This window comes from Brachypodium distachyon, chromosome 2 (genome assembly GCF_000005505.3).
Source record: "Brachypodium distachyon strain Bd21 chromosome 2, Brachypodium_distachyon_v3.0, whole genome shotgun sequence".
NCBI lineage: Eukaryota > Viridiplantae > Streptophyta > Magnoliopsida > Poales > Poaceae > Brachypodium > Brachypodium distachyon.
Window position 1 is genome coordinate 51,345,608 of NC_016132.3, and position 17,042 is coordinate 51,362,649.

Here is a 17,042-nt window from a genome sequence, read left to right on the forward strand (position 1 = left end):
GTGGTTAACTGTTTATGGCTGCGAGGACACGACGTTGCAGGCTCTTCGTGCTCAACTACTCGTCTCCACTTCCGTGTGTTCTCCGTGGAAGAATGGAAATTTCCGTAACCTCGCCAGTCTCAAGCCGTATGCCGCTACAAAAATATGAACAGCAGTCGATGGCAGTTCGTCACCGGAAGTCATAACAAAAAATACAACTTTGGAATATATATTTTTGAAAGAAATCTACCAGCGAAAATGTGGCTCGTCAGACGGTACGGATAATGGATCTGACCGTCCATACTCGGTTTTCGGGTGACAGTGTCAAACCCCGGCATTAAGAGAGGGGGGCTGTTAAGTTTTCTTCAGATAAACGAAAGGTACTCAGATGTTATGTACTCCAGCCATTTATGCTGTACTCAATGCGCTCTAGCTCCAGTTTAAGGCATGGTACTAGTAGCACTATTGGGGGGTAGTTTAGCTTGATGACTTCTGCAGACTACTCCAATGTGGAAACACTTGGGTCTTCTTCTTTTCGAGGGTTAATGATGCTGCACCTGGTTTTCTTAAGTTGCAAGCGACCTGCGTCCGCAGCGTGAATGATCGGGTTGTACGCACGGAGCCTGATAACTTCTGACTTTTGTTGGGAGTCCGGTACCCCAATTCAATTGGGATACAGTACTAGTATCTCGGGGTGTTTCACTTGTGGTTCATGGAGGGTTCTCCCTCCGTTTTTTGGGTCTAAAAAAACTCTATTAGCAAGAGGTGCTACGGTCATCGAAGTCGTAAGTGAAGGTCCTGAATTGAGGGGAAGAGTCTCTCATAACTGCACCTGGCCTTTCTGCTCAATTTGCAGAATTTTCCGAAGGACGTAGCTCAGTCATCCGCACCCAACTGGTAACTCATGTTTATTTGCCTTGGGATTTCTCTTCTGAAACCGAAATGTCTCTTAAATTAAGCATAAGTTAACTAAAATTGGTGCGCTGAAGTACAAGGGCATCATAGAGAAGCATTTTTCATCAATTTAGCATGATAGTGGATGGCATTCCCCTGTTCTCTTAACGATGGAAATATCCAGTCGTATTCACGATGTTTGCATCAGGTGCCCACAGAGTGTCAGGGTCCACTGTTATTCCGACGCATAAATCAATTTAGGATGATAAAAATGGACATACAATGGCCGGTAAAGGGCTAAGGCCCAAGCCAAGCCCAACAATGAATTCAGAAAATTCTCGAAAGCTCATTAGGTGGTGGCACGAGGTGTAAGAAACCGTCTTACTTTGCTAGTGGAGGAGTGTTAGATCTCTTTATATGGTTAGGTGGTTCGCACTCTCGCCCAATCAAAAAAATCTCATTAGATCGATATGGGACAATCGACAACAAATCCTGCTTACGTTATCAGATGCGTCAGACCACTGCGCCTCGTCCCGTCTAGCCACCCTTGTCACGGGCACCAGATAGCCTACGGGACTTTTATCTAGTCTATTATGCCTATCCACTGTCATCTTTATATATTAGGTTCAGGTAGGTTACAGGTGTTTGACTCCTGCAACTAACCTATCGCGAATCTAACTCCAATAGTAAACCTCTACACATATTCTGACAGAAATTTAACAATTTCTCTGTAATAGATATGCTCCCTCTCGTGGATCCACGTCAGTTAATTTGAGGCGGAGGTATTGTGTGTTTTGAAAAATAACTTTTGGGTGTGTTGTAATGTTAGTTTTTTCCCGTCTAATTAATTGAGCAATTTTCCTCTGCTTTATTAATGGATTAAGAGTTTAAGACCTTTGAAGTCAGATTCAAAAATTAGTTCACCAAACAAACAAAGATTTTCTAATTTTCTACCGTAATAAGGGCTACAACAGAGCCACCCCAAACAAACCTTTATTACCGGCTCCTGACAAACTACACACGAAACAATGGAACGGATCCGGAGCTAGCAGCCTAGCATGGATCAGAGATCAGATATCTGATCGACTAATCTTAACCCTCTCCAACTTACAGAGCCAAAACCACGAACCCAAGTGCTAATATCTCCACCGCGACCTCGCCCCACTTTGCACGCGACACAGCAGCCGCGTCCGACGACATCGGTGGAGGCGGGGGTGAAGACGACATCGGCGCCAGCGCCGCCATCGGGAAGTACGCCTCCACGGCCTGCACCGTGGGTGTGGGTGCGGGAGCTAATGCAGGCGCAGGTTTAGGCGGGGAGGAGTAGTGCCTCTTGGGGCGTTTCTTGTGCGGCGACCCTGCACGTTTTGGTGGTTCAGACGACGCGGGTGCCGGCGGCAACGGCATTGGCGCCGGCGCATGCCGCAGCTCCGCGTGTTGTGGCGGCGGTGGCAGCTGTGGCGTGGGGCTGGGTGTCGTGGGTGCAGGGCGCTCGGCGACGGCCACCTCCAGCTTCATTCCGGCCTGGCAGTGGCCCGGCCCGCCGCAGATGAAGTAGCGCTTCCCCGGCGAGGCGAGCGCAATGGTGGTGGCGCCGCTGTTGTCGTACGAAACGGGGTTGGCCGTGGAGCACGCTTCGTAGTCGTCGCTGGTCACTTCAAGGACGTTGTGGCGCGAGCTGTACTTGAATGCTGCATAGTGTTCGTGCACACAAAAGAAATGAGCGGTATTCTACATATATTCTGCTGTCTAATGCGATTGGTTGGTCATATGCAGTTACATACATATACTACTGATGACTTACTTAAGGTGTCTCCAGGAGCAAATGCTTGGGCCGAAACCCAGGACTTATAGTCCGTGCCTCCTTGCCAGCCGCCGGTTGGGCCGCCGACGACGTGATCGGCAGCCGTCACAAGGTGGATCAGTGAGACAACCGCGACGATGCAGCAAATCGCAGCCTTCATCTCTGCCATCTTCACCGCAGGAGGCGTGTTCTGGTGTCTGAGGTTGTCGTAAACGTGAGGCGCTATATATAGAGGGAGAGGAATCAGTAGCCTGCAAGGACCCAACACCGCAGAATGCCTGCCAGCATGCGATAGCTAGGAGTTCTGAGCTAGAATTTCGTCGCGACAGACCAAATTAAACAGCCAATGTATGTCGGTAGGTGTCACAAAACAAGCACTAGAGAGCAGATCCATTTTTTGGGATCATGTATCAGCACCGTGTATATGCGTCGGTTTTCCAGCATTGTTGGCAAATTAATCCAGGTCACGCGCAGGCGTTGTGTTCATCAGGTCCACGAACACGTAAGCCCCGGCACGCCCGCTGCCAAACGGCGGCTGTAAATGAAACCACGCGTGCACCGTCCACCGCACGGCGCGCTTTTCACCGCTGCACTGCCGTTACATGTACGAACATGCGCCACGAGACGAGCCACGCTACAGGCCGGACGCTGGGATGCCGAGGAGAAACATCCCTTCTCCACCAGAATCTGCTCGGCCCAGGATGCGGCTGGGTGGACTGTCCAAGAATGTAGGTACCGGATCGACCGAATGGAACACTCTCGGCCCGTCTCGGCCGTGGACCTCGTCCAGCGCATGCATGTGCGAACGGCGCGCAACGGCCAACGGACGATGCGCGCCAGTGTGTCTCCAACACGAGGAGAGATGGATGGCGCCAGTTGATAGATCCCAGAGCGTGGCAAAAAAAAGCGAACGGAAGTTGGCTCGCTGCAGCCAAAAGAGGAGGCCCCGGATCGCATCCAACCGCGCATGCGACGAGCCCGGTGCGCGGTGCACGCATCCGGCACAAGCTTTTTTAAACTAATGCTCATCCAACTTCCAACACAACTTGTTTATACTTTTTATGTCAGGCCACGCTAGAATTCTTCCCCTGATTACTCGCTGTGTTCAGATTTTCCGTGAGTTTGATATAACAATGTGCAGACGGCTTAGAAATAGCATACCTGCACCAAATTGCCACGAGATACATGTCAATTGTTCGTAACAGTAGGAAAGTTGGAGGAGAGAAGAGAAGTGGGCTATAATGTGAGACTATGACGTGGGTATGTATAAATAAGTACTCCTACTTTCTCTGCTCTGTAATTCTTGTCGTGATTTTTGTCACGACAAGAATTATAGAACGGAGGGAATAACATGTAGTAATTGAATATACTAATGTTTTAAAAAAAAGGCAAAAAGGTCTCCTTGCTCTTACACAATTGTACTCTCTTCAATTTTTTCTTGGCCTTTCAATTGTACAACATGCATTAGGCGAACCAAACAAATAAGCACAGTTTTGAAAATGTTTGTCCAACGAAATGATTTTAAAGCCCTGTATAGGCGAAATGTCAAGGTCGCGAGCTGATCAACAGACAATTTCCCGTCCATTTGTCTCTTCATAGATGATAATGGGCCGGAATAAAAGAGCTGCAGCTGAATCTATCTAAGGATCCGCTCCTTTCGATGTGGAATGTTCTATGCTCAGCTACAGTTTAGAGGCATAAACTGTACACTTGTATATTCTGTTACGGAACGGAGAGAGTAGCAGTTTCGTTTGGTCAGCTATAATGTAGACACTCTGCAGGTGTTTTCTGTTTCACAAACAGAAATGGAGATTAAATAAATATTGATGGATTAGTGCATACAACTGATCAGCTAGCCTCGCTAGTTCCATCAGTGTCAAATGACTAAGTCATGCAAAGCTTGTTCTGTCAGGAGACGAACCAGGACCGTGTCTCCTTCGCGCATTCGCCATGGGGACATGTGGTGTACATGAGTATTCCTTGATTTCCTTCTTCTAATATTGATTGACAGAGCTCCTGCCTGTGCTCTGTAAGAAAAAAAAATCGTCAAGAACAAAATCTTCCTTCTGAACATCGATGCCAAGCCGGAGGAAGCCACTAATGAACACCTCTAACTCATACTTTTTCATAATGAAAATTTGAAGATAGCTTACTTCATATATATGCAAGCTTCTTTTCAGAAGTAGAGACTTATTCCAGAGAAAATTATGCAAGCCCAGAAACAGCCATAACACATCAAGAACATCAATCTTCCTTCAGAAAGACGTCGACGCAAAGCTAAAAAAAAAGGCCATTAATAAGCACCGGCCCTCAAGCTGATCATGCTTTCCTATACGTACAGTACTACAGTTTGCTGAAGATGTCAACAAGGTAACTTGAATCCCATGTACGCCCCACCATTGTACTGCTTCCAAACATCCAGTGCTCCGAAGCAGGTGACGATGACGGTGCTGAGCGCCATGATGGCAGTAACCAAGAACACGATCATCGAAACCCGGCCGGACTTCCTGACGGCTTTTTCAATCAGAACAGCCCCGGCAACCGAAGCAACGAAGCATATCCCCGCGTAGACTGAAGCCTCCCCGATCCCGTCCATTCCCAGCAGAATGAACTGAACCATCGACATCGACGCGCAGAACAGGACCATAAACGAGGACGTCGCCGCTGCAGTCTGCAGACCAAAAGTGGCGCATCGAATATGTTACTGATACCTTTGGATATTACTCCGTATTACAGAACATACAAAATATGCAATAACTTTGGGAAAACGTCGCGGTGTGTTTCTATACCTGAGGGGGTATTCCCATCTGAAGGAGAACAGGGTTCAGAAGCAGCCCTCCACCGATGCCGAAGAGGCCACTCAGAGACCCGGTCACAAAAGCGGCCAGTGGGAGTATGAGCGATGACATGGTTTCCGTTTTAGTCTCCACGCAGTTTGCCTACATGGCCATGGCAAGATTCCGTTCCGTTTATAGTTATATAACTTTATCACAGGAACAATATATATAGGAGGAGTTGGCCTACCTTGCCATCTTCTTGGTTGCGCAGAAGCTGCTTCTTTCTCTTTGCGTATATGATGTAGGCCGTGAAAGCCACAGAGAAAGGAACCTGAGATATGGTGAAAAGCCAGTATGCTATTCCACAGGGCGTTATCCTGATCATTCCCTGGACAGATTACCATCACATAAGTTAAATTCGTCATATAATTTATGCCAATGTCTTATGTCTACCATGCCAGAGATATACTTTTTTTTTCTCATCTACCTTGTCAGGAAAATATAATAGAATTTTCCTGACAAAGAAAATGTATATGCATATTATATAATCGTCTCCATTTGTTTCAGCTTTTTTTAATGACCATTCGAAGTATAAGTAAGCCTCCACTACACCCAAAACTTCTTAGTGCACAAAACTCTAAACCAATTTTGTTCTGACATGCTCAAAATCTTTATTCTAATTTCATACTTATTCATCAAACGGTTGTACATAAATGTAGATTCTCCCCTAATAATTCATATATTTACAACGTCTTAATTGTATTTACTACCCTCTAATTAGTCCCTAGCCAATTTCATTTTGCATACATGAGATTTTTTTCCCATGCTTACAATTTTTTTATGTCGTATTCTTTAACAAAAAAAATTAGCACGCCCTTGCTCTCAATATGTGCATAATGTCTAGAAATTTTAAATAGTTTTAAATTTAATATACAATCTTCAATACTCGATATAATGCAGGCTTAATTCGTTGTGCTTGATTGAAAATATATTAAGGCACAAGTTAGTTAGGATATAGTTTTGATCCATTAGGCAGTTTTTTGTTGTTCATTTTTGCGAAAGAACAAGGATCTCCATTGAACAACACCAGCACTATAGAGAACTTCTAAGAAAAACAACCAGATACTTGGGGAACTCTAAGTGTTCTTCCACATTGTAGCTCTGCTATTGAAGCTAGCCTAACGTTGTGTGCATGTGATTTTTTTTGTGATTATGCTTTTTATGCGATATTATTTCTTTAATAAAATGTCTCATGCCACCTTGCTGATGTAGTTTTGGACATTTTCAAATATTTTTAAAAAATTAAAATGAAGTCTATAATTCTTGTTATATAAGGGACCTTAATATTTTGTGGCTGATATATAATTGAATAATATATTATCCTATATTTAAAATTGTGCACAATTTGCATGTTTTGTAAGTTTTCTTCGCCACCAATAATACTGAAGGTAGTACTAAAAAGTTAATAAGAAAGGTACGATAACAAGTGTGTCTCCAAAAAGGGTGTATATATTGCTAAAAGAAAGGGTGTATATATGGAGTCGCGTTGAGTATATCCATTAGTTGCATGATTGTTTTTTTAAGAATCATCCGGCTGATTTCTATCTAAAACCTAACGATGACAGTTTTAAGGAGAGAACGAGCGCTAAATATTGAGATTGAAAAGGAGGAAAAAAAATCTGGTACGTAGTGACATAATATTCCGCAAAAGAGAAAAGCACTTGCTACCACTACTTTCCGCTGCATCAGAAAGCTAGCTAGCCAGGGAGACTGTAGTGCGGGTTAGTGCCAATGAAAAATGACAAGCGAAAGGACGCGTGACGACGAAGGCGCACTATGTTATGTTGCCTTGCCTTTGGATATACTCACAAGGGCTCAAAGCAGCCATACCTTCCCATGCTTATCTCCAATGAAGGCGTGTAGCAGGAAGAAGCAGAGCCAGACCGCGACGAGCACCGACACGTCCTTCCACGGGAACCCGGCGCCATTGCCTGCCGCTGCTTGGTCACCGTCCTGGCCAGCAGGAAGCAGGACGAGCAGAGGCTCTTTGTTTTCGTTATGACGCGCGGCGGCGACGGCGACGGCAGCAGAAGCGGCGCAGCTCTCGGACCTCCAAATCTTCACCCCGGCGCGGCACGTCTTGACGGTGCAGAAGGCGAGGAAGAGCGAGAAGAGCGCGGTGATGAGCCACTCCGGGAACATGACGTTGCAGACCACCCCGATGCTGACGCCCAGGAGCAGGCACGGCTGGAACAGCAGCGCGATGTCGTAGTCGATGAGCACCCGGCCTCTGTTCCACAAGAGGTTGTAGAGCACGTTGGAGGCGGCCCCGCCGGTGACCATGAAGGAGGAGTAGGTGGCGGCCCGTTTCAGGCTGAGCCCCGCCACGAGGTTCAGGATCGGGAGGAACAGCGACCCGCCCCCCACGCCCCCCGCGCTCGACACGGACGCCGCCAGGAACGCCAGGATCCACGCCAGGACGGCGTTCGGGCCGACGCCATTGCCGCCAAGCCCGTTCGTGGGCGGGTGGGAGAGATGGTGTTCCCGCCATTGCGAGAGCTGGGTGAGGAAGTCCGATGGGAGGTCGCCGGAGTGTGGCGAAGTGGAGGAATTGGACGCTGCTGCTGCGACAGAGAGGGAGGAGATGGAGGTGGCGGCGGTGGCAAGGAGAGGGACAACTCGAGCAGCAGTCCACGACATCATTAATTTGGCGGTTTGGCCTCTGCTTCCTGAAGCTTGTTTTCGCTGCTCTATATCACTGTATGGAGGTGAGGCGAGATGCTCGTGAGTGGTGACCTGCAGGCTTTATATATCTGGTTCTGCTGTGCTTATGTCGCACGAATAGGCCAATGATTTGGGCTGCGATTTTTTCGGCTTTTGGAATCGGCTTCTCCTAAAAGTTGCTTTCAACCTAGCTTTCTGGAGAAGCCGCATCTTAGATTTAACTAGGTTTTCAAAATAGTTTACGCCAAACTAGTTTGGTAGACTAATTAAATTTAGGTGGCAGTTTCTACAGGAAGCTGGTGGAGAACAGCTTCTCGAAGAAGCCGGTTCAGAAAGCCGAAAAAAACTGGCCCTTGAAAGATTATGATACAGAAAATCTGCCTCAGATCATTGAAAAATACTAATACTAGCAAGTACGGAGTACTGTATATGGCACTTCGAAAAGTCGCTGTTGGCAAATGGCCACTCAGTTACATGAAAGATGAACGTGGACGTGCGACAAGTCGGCAATACAGTTTAGGTTCCATCATCCTCCACTTTTCCCCGGCTTCTTCTTCTCCTCTTTTACTTGTCCTGACTCCTGAGTACAGATTCCAGTGAGCTTTTCTTGATTCTCTGTGTCGGTTGATTAGTTTCTTGAGACCACATATCAATATTTTCGTGCTGATAGCAGGAAAGGAACATTCAGAAACAGTTTCAAAGACTTTGTTCTCAAAGCTGTAGAAACCAAGTGTTCAATTCCGTCGCGTGGATAGTAGACAACGAGGAAAATGAATTAGCGATGGTTGTGCTTTGGCCAGGTTGGGATGAAACCGTTTTTGAACAAAAGCTTATATGAAAAGAAGTTCGTACATATTTTTTGTTTTGCGAATAGTTCGTACATATTATTACAATATTTGCCTTTTTTTTTAAAGGTAAAATGTTTGACCTTTTTTTTTGCTACCTGCGCTAAGTTGTCGACGCTTTGTGGATCAGATCAAGAACGACGGAAGGACGTCGGCAGAAGCCCAAAGTAAATGCCTCATTTCGATCGCAAACGCACGCTGCTTAGTGAGATTTTTGGTCTGATCACAAAGAAACGAACTCTTAGGATCCAACAACAAGAGAAGGGGAAGACGGCTTTCTCCATTGTGTAAATAACTAACTGTGCTACTCGTCAATCCAAAACAAAACAAACACTTGTCGCTACAGCGTCCGATCATGCAAGTTCTTAGTAGAAAATAGCTATTCCATGTCTGACTTTGGGACTATTGACAGAACGACATCAAAGGTACTCCAGGATAACCTGTTCTCTCCATGTCCGACTTTGGACTATTGACAGCACAACATAGAAGGTATAGAATAACATGTGCTATTGGTCCGGTTGCAACTAGCACGGACACATATGCAGTTAGATATTCACAAATTAAGAGCTATTATTGAGAATGCAATGATCAATCTTGTTATGCACAGATAGAAACCCCAACTTCACATCACTAGAGCTTCCATACTCGTAGGGTCATAATTCGACCTCCCTGTCATTCTTTCATCGGTAAACTTGTCATGAATGCCTATAAGTAGTACACTATAGAAGAGAGGCCAAGAACTCCAGATGTAGAAATGAAAGAATAACAGCTACACACGCACAAGGAAGACTTTGGCGATTCAAGAAGCTCCCCCATCAGGACCATCAGCAGTAATCATCTGCAAGGCACGACAATCGCTCAATATCATGACTACCAAATGAATAATTAAACAATTTCAGTATCCCAAAATATAGCAGCGATTAACAGCATAAGTTTAGCATGTCAGCACTACATATCAGTGGTGCAAGAGAAGGGCTAGAGAGTACATGTGCTGCGAATTGAGAAAATCTAAATTAACTGGCAACCAAGCAAAGAAAAGGTGTCTAGCTACTTATTTGCAAGGTAGATGCAATGCAACATACATACAACCTCAGAAGTTTCAACAACACAATATTTATGCCCATGCTTAAGACAAAACTGTTGAGGTGTACCTTTGATCACGGCCACTATCACAGGTCTGGGAGTAGCTCTCTATCTTCACAATCTTCTTTACTATTTACAAATCCGAGCTGGGCCTCTGGGTTAAGGCTCTCAGTATTATTTACAAGCTCGGCTTGGTGGTTAACATTTGAAATCATATTTACAGCAGTGGCACTATCTTCTACCAAGTATTGAGTGGAACCATTATCATCTGTGCTATTTGGGACTTCAGACATGCAATCCAAAGAACTGCAACTGCTTCTGCGAGAGAGTCTGCCATCTGCTGAAAATCCAGACTTCTGTTGCTGCAGCAATCCACTTCTCTTACTATCAGGTGTGCTGACCCTAGAGGGCAAAGAAGAAGGTGAGTTAGCACAAACGAAATATGATTAAAAAGGACTAAAACCAGCAAGTCATTATCAGTTTAAAGATAGCAATCTGAACTATACAAGAAGATCAAACAGACTTTATCAACCCAATAGACGTATTGCACGACTGACTTAATACAAGGCACTAACGTAAGGTGCCCAGAACAAATTCAAGCTCAAAGCATACCTTGGCTGCTGAAACCTAGATGTATGAAGAGATTCAAAGACCGGTATCAGATTCTTCGACCTTGATTCTATATTACGAGTCCAGACTTTTTCTATTTCAGTCTCCCCAGAAACTGTATCAGAGTTGTCTGCTTCTGCAGTTCTGCCAACTATTACTTGAAAGTGTACCTGGCACCAATTAACACAAGGTGTTATAAATGCAGACACATAGAAGTCAAAGAGTAAAGAAAAGTGTTGTATTGAACAAAAACAGATAAAAGTACCCCAGATTTTGACCAAACCGGAGTTTGCACAACATGTGTCTGCAGTTCACTTTCAGAAATATAATAATTGTGATTTTCATCAGCGCTAAGCTTCAGCCTTTCAGTAGCAGCACAATTGGATGGGTATATACTAGTTCCTTTCCTGGTGACTTTCTGGAAAAGTTTACTATTTAACCCATTGTCAAAATCATTATATAGATAACTCTCAGCAGTGTCTCTTCTATTTCTTTTATGACAAACATCCCACTTCTGAAGAGCTTCAATAACAAATTTTGTTTCAGTTTCTCTTTGTGATCCATAAGAAATGGCATCTGAAGGAAAATCAATTCCAGAATCCTGTTCATCTGAGTGATGGAGAACATACTGTATGATGCTTCCAGATGGGGAAAATACTAATAAATAATACTTCATGCAAAGCAAACTGCCATCTGAGTTAGGGACACCACCCTTGCAGTTGTGGAATGTTGAAGCAATAGCACCAGAAATTGGACTGGACACACCTGTTGCAAATGCTGCAGCACCATGGACAGCACCCTTCAACAAGTTACTCCCATTTCTTATTCTACTGACAACAGACAATGTGACAGCGGGGCCTGATACGGAAAGCTTCTTCTGATTCAGACTCAGAGAGGGAGTTGAGTTTTGAGACCAATGAGTGGCATGCTTAACAGACGAATCCATTAAATAATTATTTTCTGCAAGGTTATTGTCACTATAGTGAAAGCTTGTGGATCCACTATATGGAGATATTGCAAAAAAATGACTTGTTCCCCTCGACGAACTAATCAGTATCCATTCACTGTCATCGCTAAAGCTGATATCTTTTATGACCTATCATAAAAGTGGTATATTGTTACAAGTCATCTAACATTAGAGCAAATGGTTAAGTAATATGAATGGCAGCTTACCGCATTGGTGATGCCTCTTTGTAATTTAAACAAATGAACATAGGTACCATTGGGACCATCTTCAGACGCACTACCATCTAAAGAAGGCATAATGCGGAAAACATTGATGTTCCGACCATGAATGGAAGCCGTCACCAGAAGAGTTCCACTGGGATCAAAACAGAGTGCTGAAATGGGACTTGTATGTGCCCTGAACTGAACTACCATTGCTTTAGAGACAATATCTCGAACAATAACCTGCCATTGAAAGAGTATGGCCTCTATGTCACATTGTATCAAAGTACATGACAAATACAGCACACAAAATCATAGTGAGATCATGTTATCTATAATTTGCCCAAACAATGGATATCCATTCAGAGTTAATCATTATTAATTCAACTTAATCAGACGGGGCTCAGTTTTACCATCCATCATTATCTTTCCATTCCACACAGACCCAAGGCAGGAGAGATTAACGCCCACCCGTCCTGGTGTCCGGCTAATCCACCTTCTTTATTTATCTTAGTTGGAAAAGGAACTGCACGGCCACTATGTCATGTGGGGCACCACATACACATGCCAGCCAGGACCTACAGGATAGAGGGGCTCTGGGTGCCTTGGATCAAGGACTTCCTTTAGTTTGTTTTCCCTTAAACAGAAATCAGATTTGTTTGTCACTTTTCATAGCTGTATATCCATGTGTATCTCCCCTCATTTATCATAAGAAGTTCTCCCTACTTTTATATCTTGTACAAACCTGTTAGTAGATAGAAACCCTAGTTCTACCACACTACGAGGGACACATGACTTTTCATAATCTTTTAAATAAACAAGATTACAAACACATTCTTTTGGTGGGAAGCAAACACCATTGTCTTGTTTGTAAAATGAAATGGTAAATAATCTGCCAAACTAAAATTTTTGACGGCAAGACTGTTGGGGAATACTAACCACATTTCCAGGTTGTTACAAACTGGCCAGGTCAGTTTTTAGGCCCCGACGTTCTATAAACTTGTTGAAGTAACTATGATTAGCATTAGCATATAGAGACAACATAATATAGCATCCCAAAGGTCGTAACCAACTGTTCTACCACCTTCCGGATAACAAAGTTAATGAAGAAGAATATATGTGCTGTGATAAATTATGTACCGTTCCAGCATATTCATTGTCCATAGTATGCCCATTTGTAACTCCATTTGCTTTGAAGCCAGAATTCGCTTGCTTTATAGTACCATTATTACCATTTGGAACTAAGTCTGAATAATACTTGGACAGCTTCTTATATCCAACATCACCAAGCGTTACAATGCCAGCAGCCAGTTGCTTGCTTGATTCTTTTGCATAGTATGCCACCACACTGCTGTTTGAACCAGGAGGTGGAACTATGGGAGACATGCTAAGAAGCTGAGGGCTAACACGGCCTGTATTTGGAACTGGAACTGGACTCCCAGAATATGCTATCCATCTAGAACCTAATCCAAGAGGGCCATAACCTGAGATTGGTGAAACTATAGGGCTGGTAAGAAGAGTATAGTCCAGCTCCATTGTCGCAGCATCAAAACAATGTATCTGCAAAAGGTTTTTTTTTTCTTGTCAAGATCATTCATGATCCAACACCGAGTTAGAACCGTGAAATATGCATACCTGGGTAGCCTGAGAAACAGCCACAACTCTAGGACTGCACCTTATGGAATAGACAGCTGATCTGAACTTCTTTGTATGAATGTAATCACGGTCCTTCAGTGAATAAAAGAGAAGGACCGTAGACAGTTTTTCACTGCCAATATTATGGTAACTACCATTAGTTCCGTTGAACCCAGGGCCATTGGCGTCATGGCTGTTAGCACTTCCTGTGCTAGTTCCACCACCAGCAAGAGCTAGCACTGGCCGTGCATCTACAAATATGTCTTCACCTTTCTTCGAGGCAATTGGTTTCTTTAACAGTTGCATGAAAGAAACCACTCCATCATGTCTTGATTCCAGCTGTCTTACATCATCAGCGCATTCAACGTCCCATACTTGGAAGCCAGATTTATATGCTAGTAGCAAAACCTGGCGCAGTATGTCATCCCCACATTCAAGTTTATCGAACCCAGCCCATTGCACCTGTAAATCATACAACAGACATGACAGGTGTTAGCATGTTTTTCCATGGATGTATTAGTTTCAAGGATTGAAACGATCATGTAAAGAAACAGAAGCCGACACACTTCATCCTATAAGGCCCATACACACTTCACATGGAAATACTAAGCATCTAAAATAACAACAGCATTCTTACTGAAACACTGAACATTTAACATGCCAACAATATTATTTCTTTTATATTCTAAACTCTAATGTTGTCAATATTATTTTGAGCAGAACTGTAAGGGAGCCCTGAGAGTATATGGAAACCTACATACACAAGTGATAGTTGTCAGTATGGAACTCTAATAGTCAAAAACTAATGTTTCAATATCACAATCAACATTTTTTACTTGACATAAAGTATATTTGCTATACAGAATATGGTGAGTTCATGGTTAATGTTCAGCAAATATGAATGGCCCCTTGTTTTTCTTATGAAATGGCATGTTACAATGGAAATAATGATATATAACTGAAGAAATCAGAGTCACATGGACTCATTCTTCTAACTATAGTAGATTTATTATGCATAATTTATCAATACAAGGACTAGAAAAGATGTATAAAATGCATTGTCATAATGTCCTGACCTGGCCAAACAGGAAAGTTTTTTATCCAGAAAATTGCAACCAGAACTCAAAGCTAGCTTGTATATCCATGATTACTCTACTGTTCCATATCTGCAGCTTGTCTTAGTGACATTCTAATCATCTCACCACTTTGCATTACTTCTAGATATTTGCAACTAAAATAATAATACCAAAAGAGTAGTACTATACAAACCTCAGCAGTTGGGTATATGTTGCTCAGCATAAAGGCATTAACACTAACAATAAATACTAATACGTCCATACTAATAATGCCACATATGGTGTGCATCTCTTGGGGAGGAACACAATGGCAGTGCCTTCCGGCCACAATTAATTTTTTGCTGATTTTGCATCATTTGCCATTAATGCACACGTGGAACAACCGAAAGCATAGCGTACAATTATTAGCGAGATATGCTTCCTCTGGTAGAAACGCCCAGCAGAAAATTCAAAAAATAAAATAAAACCAAGGGAGTGAAACAACCTGGTCGCGGCTCCCGTCCTCCTCGTGGCTGGCGATCGAGTTCACCAGCGAGGCGCCCGCCGACCGCAGCGTGGATGCGGCCGTGGACGCCCCTGAAGACATGATCCGCATGTAGCTGGACAGCGACCGCGCCGAGAATAACCCAACGCCCCCGCCGCCGCTGCCGCGAGGAGCCTGCGCGCCGTTCCGCATCAAGCCGACACCAACGGCTCGCACACGCTACAACCACCACTCCTCCTCCTCCTCAGATGCAAAACGGAGCCTTCGCCTCCAAGCTAAACCGAACCTAGACGGAACCACCACACCGCTTGCTTGACTTGGGCGCTGCGGCGATCGAATCAGCAACTCACGTCCCCCGGGCTGTTTCTCTTGGGACTCGGAGGAGGCTCTTGCAAGAAACAGCCCACCAACCGTATCCTCAGGTGAGCGACATGGCCACGGCGTCGCGCGAGAGCTCGGAGGTGGGGGCGAAATCGGCACGGGCGGGGCGAGAGGCCTAGATCATCCGGCGCGGGGAGGCGACTGGTGGTGGGGAGGCCGGCGAACTGGTGGTGCTCGGGCGAGCAATTCGATCGGAGAAAGCGAGGGTTTGCGGTTTTGGGCCCTGTTTTTTGGAGGGGGGCGAGACGGGATTAGGTGAAATAGAACGGGAGGGGGGAGGGTTAGAGAGGTAAATATTCTCCTTAGTATGGATAACCAATCGGTTGCTGTTTTGAGTTTGGAGTTCTGGAATGGAAAAAAAGAAAAGAAACCGGTTGCTGTTTTCTAGTTTTGCTTCGCTTCACGTGGTGTTTTAATGCGGCAAGGAATGGAAGAGGAGGCGGCCAAGGAAGGAAGCCGAGGTTAATGGGATAATAATCTCGTCTCAAGTTCGTGGGTTGCCTCGCCGGCTACGTTTTCGCTTCGCTCCTCTCGGGCTCTCGTGTGGTCCTCTCCTTCCCGTCGCTTCTCTTCTGCCTTTTCTTTTCAGGGAGCCCTCTGCTTTATGGCTCGTGCGCATCCGGCCTTTGACATCGTCGGGTTAGGAAATGTATAATACTACCTCCCTTCCATAATTGTTTCCATGCATTTATTCATAAAAAATATCTAGATACATGTAATATTTTGATAAAAATTATGAAATGAAGGAAGTACTCCATCTGTATCTAGACGCTTTTAGGTAACTTTCTATTACATGTATCTAGACGCTTTTTAAACATAAATACATCCATATTTGGACAAATTTGAGTCACTTAATATGAGACTCAGGGATAGTTGATAAGGCGGTCTTATCTTACGTGTTTCACGTCAATTAAAAAATAAATTTAGTGCCATGTCTTACTATTCATGATAAGAAAATGTGAAATCTAATACAATAGAAAATTTGTGTTATCTTTGACTCATTCTTCTTATGAAGAGATCATCTCTTAAATAAGAGAAGCCTCATGCCTTCGTCGTCCTCTCTTTTCCATGTCAGATTTTGTTATGTGTGGTATCGTTAAGAAAAGTCTGATGTCACCTCATTATACATGTCCTTAGGTCGTTTCACTTGCGGCGGTCCGGTGTTGGATGGGTCGAACGAGCGCCCCAACCCGCCGTTCATAGGAAAGAAATCCAAACGAGTGTCGCGGTTGGATTAATACTCTTTTCTTTTTATAAGAAAATTTCAGGCTTTGTCTTAATGCTTTACCAAAGCATTTACATCTTATAAAAAAAACATAAAACATTGAGATGTACATGATTATTTGATTCGAAAACAGCCGCGCATGCTTTGGCATTACATTTATGCTAACTAGCTAATTTGGCTACCGTGGGAGGAGCAGATATGAATCATTTCAATAAGTGATAGTAAAATACTCTCTTTTTTCTATCAACACGTGGCATAGTATCATATTAAGTTTTATTAAGACAAGACTTTGACAAATAATCACTTCGTTAATATATGATCTATATTATACGAAACCATAATTATCAACAGCTTTTGTA

At 44.0% G+C, this 17,042-nt stretch overlaps 3 protein-coding genes across 4 annotated transcripts; all 3 read right to left on the bottom strand.

Moving 5' to 3' along the window:
* Positions 1–1,788: 1,788 nt before the first annotated feature.
* On the bottom strand, positions 1,789–2,950 carry LOC100831222 (blue copper protein). The gene is made up of 2 exons (XM_003564338.4): positions 2,678–2,950; positions 1,789–2,564 (listed from the first exon to the last, which is right to left on the bottom strand). Exons 1-2 carry the CDS (start codon positions 2,844–2,846, stop codon positions 1,981–1,983), a joined length of 753 nt encoding a protein of 250 aa, XP_003564386.1. The 5' UTR covers positions 2,847–2,950; the 3' UTR covers positions 1,789–1,980.
* A 1,648-nt stretch (positions 2,951–4,598) lies between these two features.
* Positions 4,599–8,251, bottom strand: LOC100827655 (sulfite exporter TauE/SafE family protein 5). 2 transcript variants are annotated; one of them, XR_002962966.1, is made up of 5 exons: positions 7,345–8,251; positions 5,702–5,842; positions 5,467–5,616; positions 4,831–5,348; positions 4,599–4,704 (listed from the first exon to the last, which is right to left on the bottom strand). XR_002962966.1 is itself a non-coding variant. In XM_003564326.4 (4 exons), exons 1-4 carry the CDS (start codon positions 8,155–8,157, stop codon positions 5,040–5,042), a joined length of 1,413 nt encoding a protein of 470 aa, XP_003564374.2. In that variant the 5' UTR covers positions 8,158–8,251; the 3' UTR covers positions 4,779–5,039. The 2 variants fall into 2 exon arrangements, 1 of the variants encoding a protein (XP_003564374.2); XM_003564326.4 differs by lacking the exon at positions 4,599–4,704 and having other exon boundaries at positions 4,779–5,348.
* Positions 8,252–9,392: 1,141 nt separating this feature from the next.
* On the bottom strand, positions 9,393–15,827 carry LOC100823872 (autophagy-related protein 18f). The gene is made up of 8 exons (XM_010234144.3): positions 15,078–15,827; positions 13,518–13,979; positions 13,023–13,442; positions 11,889–12,125; positions 10,981–11,811; positions 10,719–10,885; positions 10,175–10,508; positions 9,393–9,861 (listed from the first exon to the last, which is right to left on the bottom strand). Exons 1-7 carry the CDS (start codon positions 15,267–15,269, stop codon positions 10,193–10,195), a joined length of 2,625 nt encoding a protein of 874 aa, XP_010232446.1. The 5' UTR covers positions 15,270–15,827; the 3' UTR covers positions 9,393–9,861; positions 10,175–10,192.
* Between the last annotated feature and the right edge of the window lie 1,215 nt (positions 15,828–17,042).